Raw genomic sequence first — 12,945 nt, 5'->3', positions numbered from 1 at the left:
ACGCTGTTACTGAGGGTGGGGTGTTTCTTTCCTTAACCTTTGGGAACAACAGAGAAAAAGTTGCATTTCTCTGCTTGGGGAACAAATGTTATGTCAAATAGCTGTAGGACACCCTTTAAACCACCAGGATCATTTTCTTGACTCAGTTTAAAGGGAGAGGTTCCTAACTGAGGCCTGGCAGTTGAACACGCAATACAATTTGATTGGCCATGTTATTGAGCTGTGTACATCGTCCACTCTATCCATCCGTTTTTATCCGCATATCCCGTTTCCAAGGCTCACTTGTCCCCTTGAGTAAATTTAGAGTAATATTTCACCCTTGGGACAAAGGGGGAAAACTGTTTTCCTGTGTCTTCCTGACTGGTTCTATCCTGTGTGTAGATATTATATTTATAGAGAAATGTCCTATTGGATCCTTATTTGCTACATCTGCTCCTATAGCAAACAATCTCTGGTCTTTTGGGCTTGGATCCTTAAGGGTTATTAGAAGTTGATTACAGTTCTCTCTGATATTGCAGTCTGATCTTAGTTTTTTTATTACGCTGAGTCTGTCTTTTAGATTATCCAGATTGTCACTTCCCTGCATCCTATAGCCCTAATCCTGGTGGCTTGTGGTCCACAATACCTGGTCCCATGACTCACACAGTCGTCCTGACTGAGGTTTTGGAAATGTTCCTCTTTTAGGTCTCATACTCCCCTGTGCGTTGTATTTTGCACAAATAGGACATGCTAAACAAAATTTCTTTGAGTATTTATTAAAACCATATGCTGTAAACACCTTTTGTATTATTGCTACCATCCCTCCTGTCGAGACATAGCTCAGCCCATGACTCAAAACCACAGCATATTTAAAAAGGTTGTTTGGTAAAATAGGTTTGCCCTCTTGACATCTATAAAGGCCATGTTCCTGTTTTGCTCCCCGAAGCGCCCACTTCTGTATTTCAGCGGGTGAGGAGGCTTGTTGCATGTCTTTCGGCACTTCGTGATCTAAATAGTCCGAAGTTTCGCTTATGGTTAGGACTTCTTCATTTACAGCTGCTCTCTTAGGTGCTACATCTGCTCTCGCATTGCCCTTAGAGACAGGATCATCTTTGCCGGTATGTGCCGCACATTTACATATTGCTACTTTAAGTGGAAGTTGCACTGCATCTAAAAGGGCCAAGATGAGGTCCTTACGGTTTATATTTTTCCCTGTAGAGGTGACCATACCTCTATTTTTCCACTGTTGAGCAAACACATGTATAGTTGAGAACGCATACTGTCTATCAGTGTAAATGTTTGCCACTTTGTTTTCTGCTATTTTAAATGCTTCGGTTAATGCTATTAATTCCGCTGCTTGTGCAGAATAATGTTTCGGCAGTAGTCTAGCTATAAGGCTTTCAGTTGCAGTGACCACGGCAAACCCGGTTGCATTTGTTCTGTCTGGGTTTTTCCTACTTGAACCATCTACGAACATAGTTAGGTGTGCATCCGCATAAGGCACATCCGTGAGGTCTGCCCTGGGCAGTACCTTTTCAGAAATGTCTGCTAGGCAGTTGTTAGGTTCCCCATCAAATTCTGTAGGTATTAATGTGGATGGGTTAAGTGCGGAGCACCGTTCAATGGTCAAGTGTGGCTGTGATAGAAGCACTGTCATACAGGATAAATGTCTCGAAAGGGAAAGATACGAGATCTTATTTTGCAGTAATATGACTGAAACCGCATGTGGTACTTTTAATGTAAGCGGGTGAATAACTGTTTTATTTTTACAAAGGCACCTTCTGCTTCTGGTGTCCAGGTTAGTAGATCAGAGGCGGCCATGGGAATGTCATAAATTAACGCTGTTAAGGGTGCTATCACGTCAGCGTAATTAGCGATCCAGCTTCGGCAGAAATTAGACATAACGAGGAAGGTCATCATCTGTCTCTTTGTGATAGGTTTGGGAGCCTGTAAAATTGTTGTTTTCCTATTTTCATCAAGATGCTTGCCTTCCTGGGAGAGATTGTTGAAGTACTTCACTAAAGTTTGCCATAATTGTAATTTGTCTTTGCTGACTCTGTGCCCTTGTGCAGCGAGGAACTGTTGGTCACACTACATGTTTACTGCCTGAAGAACATCCTGTTTTTACTTCACACATCACCATCTGTGAGGCGCACCCAACCTTAGTTCTTCACGCGACTCAGTTCAGGATCCCCTGTTGAACTTTTGCTGAACTCTAGTAAAACATGATCATGGCCTTATTACATACAAAGGAATAACATATTTTTCTGACACTTTCTTTCTTTCTTTCTTTCTTTCTTTCTTTCTCTCTTTCTTTATTCCTTTCTTCCTTTCTTTTCTTCTTTCTTTCTTTCCTTCTTTCTTTCTTTCTTTCTTTCTTCCTTCCTTTCTCTTTACACAGGACAATCTACTTTTAGGTGTCTTCTCATTCTCTTATTCATTATGATTCAGGTAGTTAGAGAACAATTACTGAATTTCTTTATTTCAGTAGTCAGTGATGACTTATGCAGTTCCTACTGAAGGTCACAAACAAGAACAAGAGTAAGAACACATGCATGTGTTACAGATTTTAAGAAATGCAGAGCCTTTTGTGGAGAAAATACCCCCCCCCACACACACACACACACACACATACATACACACACATACATACACACGCACGCACACAATGTGAGACGCACAATGTGCATTTTTCTGAGGCCATTTTTCAGTTAATGAGCAATATTCAAATTGATATTATGCTGAACTTAGAATAACCCTAAATCACACATTAAACAAGGCAAAATAAGCAAACAAACAAAAAAAAAACCAGACCCCATGAACCCAGAGTTTACATTTAATGACAAAACAACCCCTTTAAGAACTGTGTTACTTAATAACTGGCCTGTAATACTACAAACTCAACATTTATGTCTAAACGGTCAACATGTCTTAACCTCCTAATAAAAGAACATATTCTCACTGCCAGTGTATTAGAGGCAGAAAGTGTCTGACAATCTGTCTCTCTGCAGGTGCTTGAATGACGTGTTATCTGATTTAACCAGCTGTATCTGTACAAAAGGATATAAACTGTTTGGTTTCGTTTTGTTTTTGTTTATTGACGTGGGTTTAGACGGGAGATATAGTCTCAGTTTGTAATAACTTTATTCCTAACGAAGTTTAATTCATACCTTTTAAGTCTTTAAATCTATAAATGGGGCGGCGCTCGAGTTAAGTGCAGCGCCTACGTCATAATTAATGGACCCCCTTTTCGTTTAGAAAGTAACGATATTTTACACTGGTGTGCCGCGTTCCTGTTTATATGGTTATTTACGGATTGTTACGATTTCACTTTATCAGCTGTGCGTTAATGCAAAAAGTGAGTTGTGATTCCTACACTGATATAGTTCACATAAGCAGTTAACTGTGAATAGTAAGAGTTATAACGTGACGGACACGTTCACTTACCGTTAGTTTGCTATGTAACTTAAGCTAAACAGTTTCCGCTCGTACTTTCTCGAGCGCATTTGTTAGATATAGATAGAATGTGGTATGCAAGTCTATATGAATGTTCGATGTTGTTTGTAGAGTTGTACTTATTGCTTGCTTTGTTTCTTCACAGAACCACACACACACATACAACGTTTAATACAGCTGTTCAATCTTATTTTGGCGTCCTTGTGAAGTCCTTACCTGTGTCCTAAAAGCTGCATCCTGGCCTTAAGTGGTGTTCTTGCCGACACCCCAGGTTGAGGGCGGTGACAAATACGACCAGCGCCTCATAGCCTCAGTAACAATACAGCGCTCACTTACAGTATCTGTTTCCTCATTACTTCCCCAGAGAATCTGAAACCCGGGGTCAAACCTCACCTCCACCTTTTTTTTTCCCCATTATTGTAAAATTGTTGTTTATGATGTAGTCCGACGAAACACGTTTCTAAACGTATAGCATAATTTCAGCTCTAAAATTCCAGACTCAATAGACAATCCAGCGTCTGAGGTCAACAGCGTGTGACATCATCAGGTTTCATGTCCGTCTAAATGCTCTCTCTCTCAGGACTCCTGCTGCAGGACACTTCCTGTCCAAGGCCGGCAGTCTTATTCTCACTCCCTGATGACGGCCAGACGATGTGACAAAGGAGCAGTTTTTACATAAAGGCATATTTTATTATTCAATACACACACACACACATATACACACACACACACACAAGGTCACAAGGTGTGGGTGAGTGCTTTCTTAATGATTTATCAAAACAAGAGATATGATTAAGTATATTCATTGTAAATACAGGGCAACATGCACATGGTTGGGGTTCATATGGTGTATGAACACTAATATCTATATCTATGCTGAATAACTTAAATGGTGTAATTAGTTTGATACATTCTAATATACTGTTATAAATAGGAAACTATATGTATAGTGACAATTTATATAATTACAGTAGCATTATAAGACAACATTTAATTCGTTTAATTATCAATGATTCAGAAACATTAAATAAAACAGAAAGTTACTAGATAATAATCAGTAATTTCTTGCCTGTGGACTGACACAAAGGCCGGAGGATGCTGGGAACAAGCAGCTAAATACCTCAGTTCTCTCCCTCAGAAAGGGCAGCGGGTTGGTCTCTTTCAGTCCTTATTTATTTTTTTTTACAGTTTTCTAAGTTATTCTTTTCTCTGACAAATAACCTTTAAAAACAAAGGCATTTTAAAGAATGTTTAACCTGTGACACCATCACTTACAGCAGTGGTCTTCAAACCTTTTCTTTAGGGATCCACCAGCCTTCTTAACCTGTTTGGTCCAGTCTTGAAGGAGAGATTAAGGTGATTAAGAGTCTGCGGATTATTCGGAATAAAAGCTGAATCCGGTGTGATGGAGCAGGGCTGAACAATAATAAGTTGAAAAAAAAAATTTGTGGAGTCCAGAGATGAGCTGTGGAAGCCGTTACTGTAAGTGATGGCGTTAGTGAGGGTGACTAATTTGACTCAGATATGCCTAAGACAGACGTACCTAGATTGACGTCAAAGCCAAATTGTTTTGATACTGAGACCAAAGAAAACAAAAGAAAAATCTCTTCATCATCATCACTCCAGGGCAGCTAAACGAGTAGGAAGAATATGTACAAAACACGCAGTGTTTCATTCCAAAATGAAGCAAAGCCAAAAAAAAACCCATCTAGCCTTTAAAGAGACACCAAACAGTCAAGCCCAGTGGACATTTGGGACGTGTGAACCCTGCGAATGGCTGTTTCACTGTTTTCAGGACCCCTGTCCCATATCCAATCCAAAACAGTCAGGTTTTCCTCCTCTGTTTCAGCCTCTTTAAAAAGTTTGTTCTTGTACCTGAGTTTGCTCATGTCACTGTCTTATTTCCCTTGTATATTTCAGGCTCTACTTTTATTCATAAAATATTTATTTCACACCCTAAGATGATTCGGAAAGTGTCTGATAATGCAGGCATTATGAACGAAACCCGACTCACTTTATCTCGTTAAACTCTTGTTTACGGAACGAAGACATGTACAGGCCCTACCTCTGACTCACACCCTCTTCCTTCCTGCTCCTGCTCTCCTCTCTCCACCTTTGGGACTGTGTTTACTGCCTGATTCACCGTTCCCTCTGCCTTCTGCTCTGTCCTTAAGGAAAAGTTGATCTCTGCAGGGCAACGGTTAGAGACCTAGACTTCAGTAGACGGGCTAAAACAACATGTAAAGTATTGGCGTTATGATAACATGTGTTAGCAGCGGGCCTGGCTCCACGGGGGGGCCTGGCCCACCTTGAGAAGGACCACAGAGAGAGGAGACCTCTCCTTGGCCAGACAGGTGTGCAATAGGTGCTGACCCAGTGGCGATGCTGACAGGAGGCTGACAGGGGGATGAAAGAGGATAACACCAGGATGGATCAGTCCAAAGGGCAGGAGGAGTCAGGATCACTGGTGTCTCAGGAGTAGCATGTGTGGCTCAACAGAGAGAGAGAGAGAGAGAGAGAGAGACATTGTTAGATGTTCATTTCCACATAGGCCTAATGGTTAAGGGAAAATGTACATTGTGTGCCGAGTGCAGGCAGGGACTCCAGCAAGACTAGCTATTACAGCATAGCTAAAAGGGAGAGCTAGAAGGTAATATGGACATTAGGGCACTCTGGGACACAAGGCGGCCACCCACTCCACCGTCAGCAAACCTGAGTGAACATGTTAGAGTGGGGGGGCAACAGCATCCAAACATCCCAGTTCACCAAACATTCTATGCCCGAGAACCCTCCAGATCTGCTCCTTTACCTAGTAAAGAGCTGTTAGCAAAAGGCTTGGCTAAACAGATAAGTTTTCAGCCTTGACTTAAACATAGAGACTGTGTCTGAGTCTCGAACATTAATTGGGAGGCAGTTCCATAACTGTGGGGCTCTGTAAGAGAAGGCTGTGCCCCCTGCTGTAGCCGTCACAACTCAAGGTACCAACAAATAGCCTGCACCTTTTGATCTAAGTAGGCGTGGTGGATCATAAAAGACCAGGAGTTCGTGCAGGTACTGTGGCGCAAGGCCATTTAGTGCTCTATAGGTTAATAGCATTTCACTCGTTGGAGTGCAGGAGGAAGGTTAGGGTCAAAGCAGCAGGGAGACCAGTTCCAAAAATCGAGATTACCAAACCAAATGGCAAGGTCAGTGTGTTCAACACCACATAGTATGAGAAATTCATTTTTATAGTACATGGTCATGTAAAGGACAAAATCCAACTGTCATTTTTACTAGCCACCCAGGCAATGCACGATGTTCTGCGGTCAGACCACCTCTTGAAAATGTAAGAGCAGCTGTCACGGCATAGCATTGCTAACTATATCCCAAAAACACACCAGTTCGAATGCTAGCAAGCTTTTATCAGTGCTTATTGTGCTGTTGTTGTGCTTTGCATGTCTTTTTGGTAGATAGTTCACTAGTTTTAGACCAAAACCCTTTACAGCTGCCTTCAATGTGTATAGGGTTTTACATGCCCGCATATGCCCTCACCAACACCCCACCACCACCAAACTTCACCAAGCGCACCTTCCTTACTCCCCTACTTTTAGCAACCACCAGCCACCACTGGTTTATATGTGTGTGTGTGTGTGTGTGTGTGTGTGTGTATATATATATATGTGACCAAGTGGTAATTCTACAGAATAATTACCACAGAACATTTAGAGTTAATTTATTTTATTTCTGAGGGGAAAGTTTTTGTTGTGTGTTTTGGTCACTAGTGTAGCACGGTTAGATATGGGCATGCCTAGCAGAAGTTGTTTTTTTGTGGATTGCTTCAGCTGTGAAGTAGCTTGCAGATTTTCATGCGATGCGGTGTTTAAGTAAGTGCCATGAAACTTTGTAATAACAACTGTTCCAGTGTGTAAATGTGTGTGTATAAGGTTACGAGCTATGTTTACAAATCTAGACCTAAAATGTTGATATTCTACAGAAAGTGTTGATGTTAGACGGATGTGTGTGGAGAATGTTTTAAGTTTTTGAAAATTTCTGTGTGCGTTACATATTGGCCGGCTTACCGCGGTTTTCTTTTATGTGTACAGATAAAGGCCATTACCGTATTGTGTTTGTTACATTTTGCATTATCTTGTACATTTTCAGTCTGTAACAGATATGACCTATCAGTTAGAACAGCTGAGAAAAACACGCTTAGTTATTGAAATGTAAAATGCTGTTGACCATAAGACGCATCAAATATGGACCAGAGACGGCATCACGGAATAATTACAAGAAGTTAAAACCAGTGCAAAACTTCCAGCATCCTCACACACAGCATCAACATGAAAGAGTCTTACTTAAGTACTGGAGGACTCTGCTACTGTCCCAGGCTCCCCTCTGAGAGAATGAGTTTATTTCAGCTTGGCAAAAAAAAAAAAAAAAAAAATGTCACAACAAACTGAAAGGCACTAACAATGCTAAACAATAAACAACATGTTCAACATTCCGGACGCTTGATTTATTTTTATTTTTATTCATGATTCGGTAAATATGGATCACCAAATGCACCGTACTTCAGTTTGTTTTTACACAGTATCAGATTGGCTCTGCAGTAATTGAGCCCAATCATATGGGTGTATTTTGAAAATCAAAACGAGGGGCATAAGTGTCTCTTTTATTATGTAATTAAAAATGCAAGACCACATCTGTCTCTGTGAAACTGGGGATAAAAAGTTGTAATGGAACTGCCTCAGAAAGGGCATTCTGATCGAGTCTGTTGGTCTAGTGCCTTTCTGTCTTTTGCCGACATTCTAAAAGTGTTTTTTTTTGTTTGTTTGTTTGTTTGTTTGTTTTTCTGTTTTCTGTCTGTCTGTCTGTTTGATTGTTTGTTTGTTTGTTTTGCAATGCAGTAGTTCTCTTGGTGATCTGCAAGCCTTAAATGATTGTAATTCCAACAAAACGGATACGTCACACCCTCTCCCTATTTTTTTCATTATTATTATCATTTTTTGTTTAACATTACAATGTATTCCATTTTAGTTCATATTTAGTTAATATCAAGGCAACTTGTCTTACTTTCAAAAAAAAATGTGAGTGACATGTTAGCTACCAGTAGATTAATGAAATATTCTATTTAGAATGAAGGAAAACTTTTCACACACACACACATTTAACATACATGACTTTTATTATGAAAATATCGGACAGAACCAGGTCCTATGTCCTTATTCAGCATAACTTCCATATTATCATAGTAACATATATAGAATACATTCACTCATTTACACAAAGAGAGAGCAGGGGACAGAGCGGGGAGAAGAGAGACTACATCAGGCTACTCATTCATTCATTCATTCATTCATTCATTTTCTTATCCTGAATAGGGTCGCGGGGGGTGCTGGAGCATATCCCAGTGCTCAATGGGCGAAAGGCGGGAAAAGGCCCTGGAAAGGTCGCCTGTCCGTCGTCGCTGGGTTACTCAAATGGGAGAAAAAAGATTGAGCACACAGTTATCTGAACAGGAGAGCATACATCCTTCTGTCAAGACCAGCTGCTAAGACACATTTGACCACCCACTCAACCCCATACAGCTGTGCATATGCACCCAGTTACAAAAAGTGTGCAAGTGTAACTATTAAGATAATATTTATTTGCCAAAAAAAGATACATACGTATCACAAAATCAGAACAAACTCATTTTCTTCACATCACACATCTGCAGCAGGCATCAGACATTTCAATAATACTAGCAATCAAATGTTTTGTTTTGTTTTTTCGTGAAATCGAGGACATGGGGAAAGACAAACGTCAAGGCAAAAGCCATTTGCACCGGCTGGTTGTTGATTGCCTTTTACAGGAAAGGTGTGTTAAAGGTGAAAGGGAAGAGGAACATGTCCACTGTGTGAGAATGACTGATATTAAGTCTCAAACACAGGAAATATTTTCAACCGCTTTGAGAATTATTTTCAGTGAACATCACAAGCCCAGTCAGTACCTCTTCTTATATTAAAGGGGAAAAAAATACCACAGAATGTTGTGTGAATTTCAGTATTTAGGACAAATAATTAATGACATAAAGGATGCAGTTGATGCTTTATGATATGCACAAAACAGGTTCAAAAACAGGCAGGGACCAAAAGACAGAGGGAATGTGTGTGTGTGTGTGTGTGTGTGTGTGTGTGTGTGTGTGTGTGTAAGTGAGAGACTCCGTCTGCCACATGCCTCTGTTTAAATATGGTAGAGGGTAAGCAATGAAGCCAGCACAGCAAACAAACTGGTTTTCAGCAGCTGGGCGGAAGATCCACTGGGACTTCGGTGAGGGTTTATGGAGGGAGGGAAAGAGAAGAGAAGTTACTCTCTACGCAGTTTTCTCAGTCAACGATCATTCATCTCAATCTGACTCTTCCTGAATACCAAGTACGAGGAAGTTTGCTGTAAACCTTAAGAATGTGGTTTTCATGACTTACCTGGAAGTGGAAAAAAGGTAACAGTCGTGGTTGCTTTGAAATCCTTCGTGTGTTAAAATAATCTCGTTATCACATGCTTCGTTGTCACCAGGGGTGCTTTTGACCTCTTCAACTCTGAACACCTCGGTTGGAGACAGAAACAGCTCAGCTTCTTCAGTCATACACGCATGCTTCTCCAGGTCGATGGAAGAGCAGGATGTTATGATGAAGAGGGAACCACCCTCGTCGCACTTGTTAACTGCATCAGTTCGTTCCCTGTTAACTGAGAGAAATCTGCCCAGTCGTACCATGTCCCCCTTGTCTGCGCTGTACTTTTTCTCCGCCCCGTAGAACACAGTAGAACAATTTGAAGTGTTATAGAGACGCAGCGCATCCATGAGCAAGAAATGGAGGGATTTGAATGGAAACTTGTTGGTGTAGATGCTTTCGTTTACTCCTTTAGTCTCCACAAACTCATTGAATATGTCACGGAAATTGTCTCTGGCTTCTCCAAAGGTCCTCAATGCTAAGATGTGCTCCGGTTTTACACCGGGGATCGCTGTGTTACATTCCCTCTTTATACTACTCCACTGTTCTCGAAATTCTTTGTTTTCTTTTATTTCCTTCTCCAAAAGTCCGTTTTTTTCTATAACGGTCTTCAGCATTTCATCCCGACATTCTGTGTACATGTCGTCCACTGCAGCAAGAGACATGTCCAATTTCTTGGGAACCACCTGTGGAACAGGGAAGCCACATAAAGTAATAATATGTCGCATGACAATAAGTCTGCTATGTGAGCAAAGCAGCTCAGTAGACCTAAAGATCAACGATCGAAACTAGACGTGAATTTGATCTCTTCGCTAAAGCTTAAAAAGGAAGAAGATCTAGATCTGTTCATTTGCTCACCTAAACCAAAGCACTATTAAACTCTGGGCGACTGTGCTGACCATGTTGAATTGTAGTATGAGAATATTGTCTTTCTAACTTGTTTGCATAGGCATACAGAACATAGGCATACAGGACATAGGCATACAGAGGTCTTGAGCCCCTGGAATTTGAACAGGAATAAGCGTGAGGGAGCATTTCTTGGATAAAGCTCAAGTTATTCTTGGTTGGAGTTCTCCTTAACAAGCACCAACAAGAGCTATGACTGTGTCATAGCGCAGACCTGTAGAAACTTCACAATACCAGACTGAATATGAAAGCTGAGAATGTTTCACAGATTCAAGTAATTCATGTAATTAAACTTGAAATACTGTACATAGAGACATCCTAAGGAAGAGCTGATGAGTACCTAATATAACCATGTACATGATTCTGTGTAAGCATTTTGGTACACAGTGTGGAACCAAAAGCAGTTATGGAACGTATTAAAACTATAAATGTAACAATTATAAACCTAAGTGCTGTGGTCCGTTGTTGCTATTAAATATGTAGAATAGGCAATAGGATATTATTTTAATGAGTGATAACGTTCCACCACATGCAAGGGTATCTATTTTTACATGCATTCTGTTTTGTTATGATTTGGGAAGTTAGATAACAATCACTGAAATTCTTTGTTGGAGTGGTCAGTGATAACTTATACAGTTCCTGCTGAACCCACGTGCATGTTTTACAGATTTTAAGAAACGTTTTTTCATGGAGGAAAAAACACTTACGCTATGAAAAACGGAAGCTAGGAGAATTAGAGAAAACAGCACTGATGTCAGAGATCCCATTGTGCTAGTACTGACACTGTCCTAGGAGAGAGAGAGAGAGAGAGAGAGAGAGGGGGGGGGGGGTGTTGATAAACGCAGTTGTCCATATCATGTGAAACAGCTTGAATTTGTCACAAGAAGAAATGTAGATTAGAAGAAACTGAGTTAAAGTTATCTAACAGTACAGACAGACATGTACCATGAGTATTTTCAGGTACTGAACCAAATCTTAACATATATCTCATCTGTTGGACAATAACCAACCCCAAATCCCTCAAAAGCAACACCACTGACATGTTGCTTTTATCAAGTTACAGAAAAGGCTCTTTTGGAAATAAGATATTATAGCTCAACAACACTGACTAACTCTGTATCAGTGAAATGTGCACTGAGCCAAAACATTCGTAGCGCGCGTTAATGGGTGGATCATAAATCACAGCTGGACGAGCTGCTCAATATTACTGCCAAAAAGAAAAAGGAAAAAAAAAAGCTGAGAAAGTAAATGGAGAGAAATTAAAAAAAACCCAAAAAAACCAGATCACTTACCCTCATATGTTTGCGCAGTTCCAAAATGAAGGTCCAGAGGAGGAAAGGGATTTTAAGAATGGTACACGGGGGTACAGAGAGCCCAGTTTGTGTGTGCTCCACCCCTAAACGCTGGAAAATGTGAAGGAAAATCTTATCATGGGAGAACACCTCCTTTTCCTTCCTGGCTACAGGGACAGGAAGTGAGTGAGAAGAACTTTGTAATTAGTCTTAGTCACAAAGGACAGGCTTCTGGAATCTACGGACTAGAAGGTGGGGTTTTTCAATTTATTTTATAATGAAATAACTAAATGTTCAAATTCACATTTTCCATTCCGATCTCTTAGTTTGATGGGTAAATCTTTCAATTACAAGAGTACATGGAGGGGTTTTTTTGTTTTTCAAAGATGTGCAAAGTCTAGATGAATTTTATAACGTGAGGTTTTTTGGTTTGTTTGTTTGTTTTTCATTTCTTCCTTTCTCACACATAAGTCAGTTTTAGTCCACAGCTCAATGAACAGGAGAAAGATTCTTAAGCTGTTCACTTGAGAGCACAGAACATGTTCAGACACACACACACACACACACACACACACACACTCCCTCCGAGGAGATTATAGGAAGAGCTGCTAACCCTTTGCGGCTAGATCTGTAAAGTGGGCCAGTAGCCATTTACAAAGACGACTGACGATCTGTGAACCATTTAAATCTTGCTGGTGCAGTTCATCTGTGAGAAACTTGTCAAGCTTTCTGGAGAAGCCCTGAAAGGCGCTACACTGCTGTGGTGTGTGAACTGTGGAGCACAGTACAGCTATAGTGGCAGAGGCTGAATCGTGTCTGTGTAAGTGAAAGGCCTGTAAATG

At 40.6% G+C, this 12,945-nt stretch overlaps 1 protein-coding gene across 1 annotated transcript; it reads right to left on the bottom strand.

Annotated features, from left to right (window-relative positions):
- Positions 1 to 8,841: 8,841 nt before the first annotated feature.
- On the bottom strand, positions 8,842 to 10,570 carry LOC115823826 (ecto-ADP-ribosyltransferase 5-like). Its single transcript, XM_030787849.1, has 2 exons — positions 9,879 to 10,570; positions 8,842 to 9,721 (listed from the first exon to the last, which is right to left on the bottom strand). The coding sequence occupies exons 1-2, from the start codon at positions 10,568 to 10,570 to the stop codon at positions 9,640 to 9,642; spliced, it is 774 nt and encodes a 257-aa protein (XP_030643709.1). The 3' UTR covers positions 8,842 to 9,639.
- Between the last annotated feature and the right edge of the window lie 2,375 nt (positions 10,571 to 12,945).

The sequence above is a fragment of the Chanos chanos genome, chromosome 11 (assembly GCF_902362185.1).
Source record: "Chanos chanos chromosome 11, fChaCha1.1, whole genome shotgun sequence".
Classification (NCBI taxonomy): Eukaryota; Metazoa; Chordata; class Actinopteri; order Gonorynchiformes; family Chanidae; genus Chanos; species Chanos chanos.
The sequence above is the reverse complement of the archived record's forward strand: the minus strand, read 5'-3'. Positions and strand labels throughout refer to the sequence as shown.

Excerpts from the sequence above, each read along its gene's own strand:
- LOC115823826 (XM_030787849.1), bottom strand. The coding sequence starts at position 10,570 with ATGTCTCTTGCTGCAGTGGACGACATGTACACAGAATGTCGGGATGAA. Across the intron at positions 9,722-9,878 it reads TACCTTTTTTCCACTTCCAG|TCCCAGTGGATCTTCCGCCC; the intron begins GTAAGTCATGAA and ends CCCTCACCGAAG.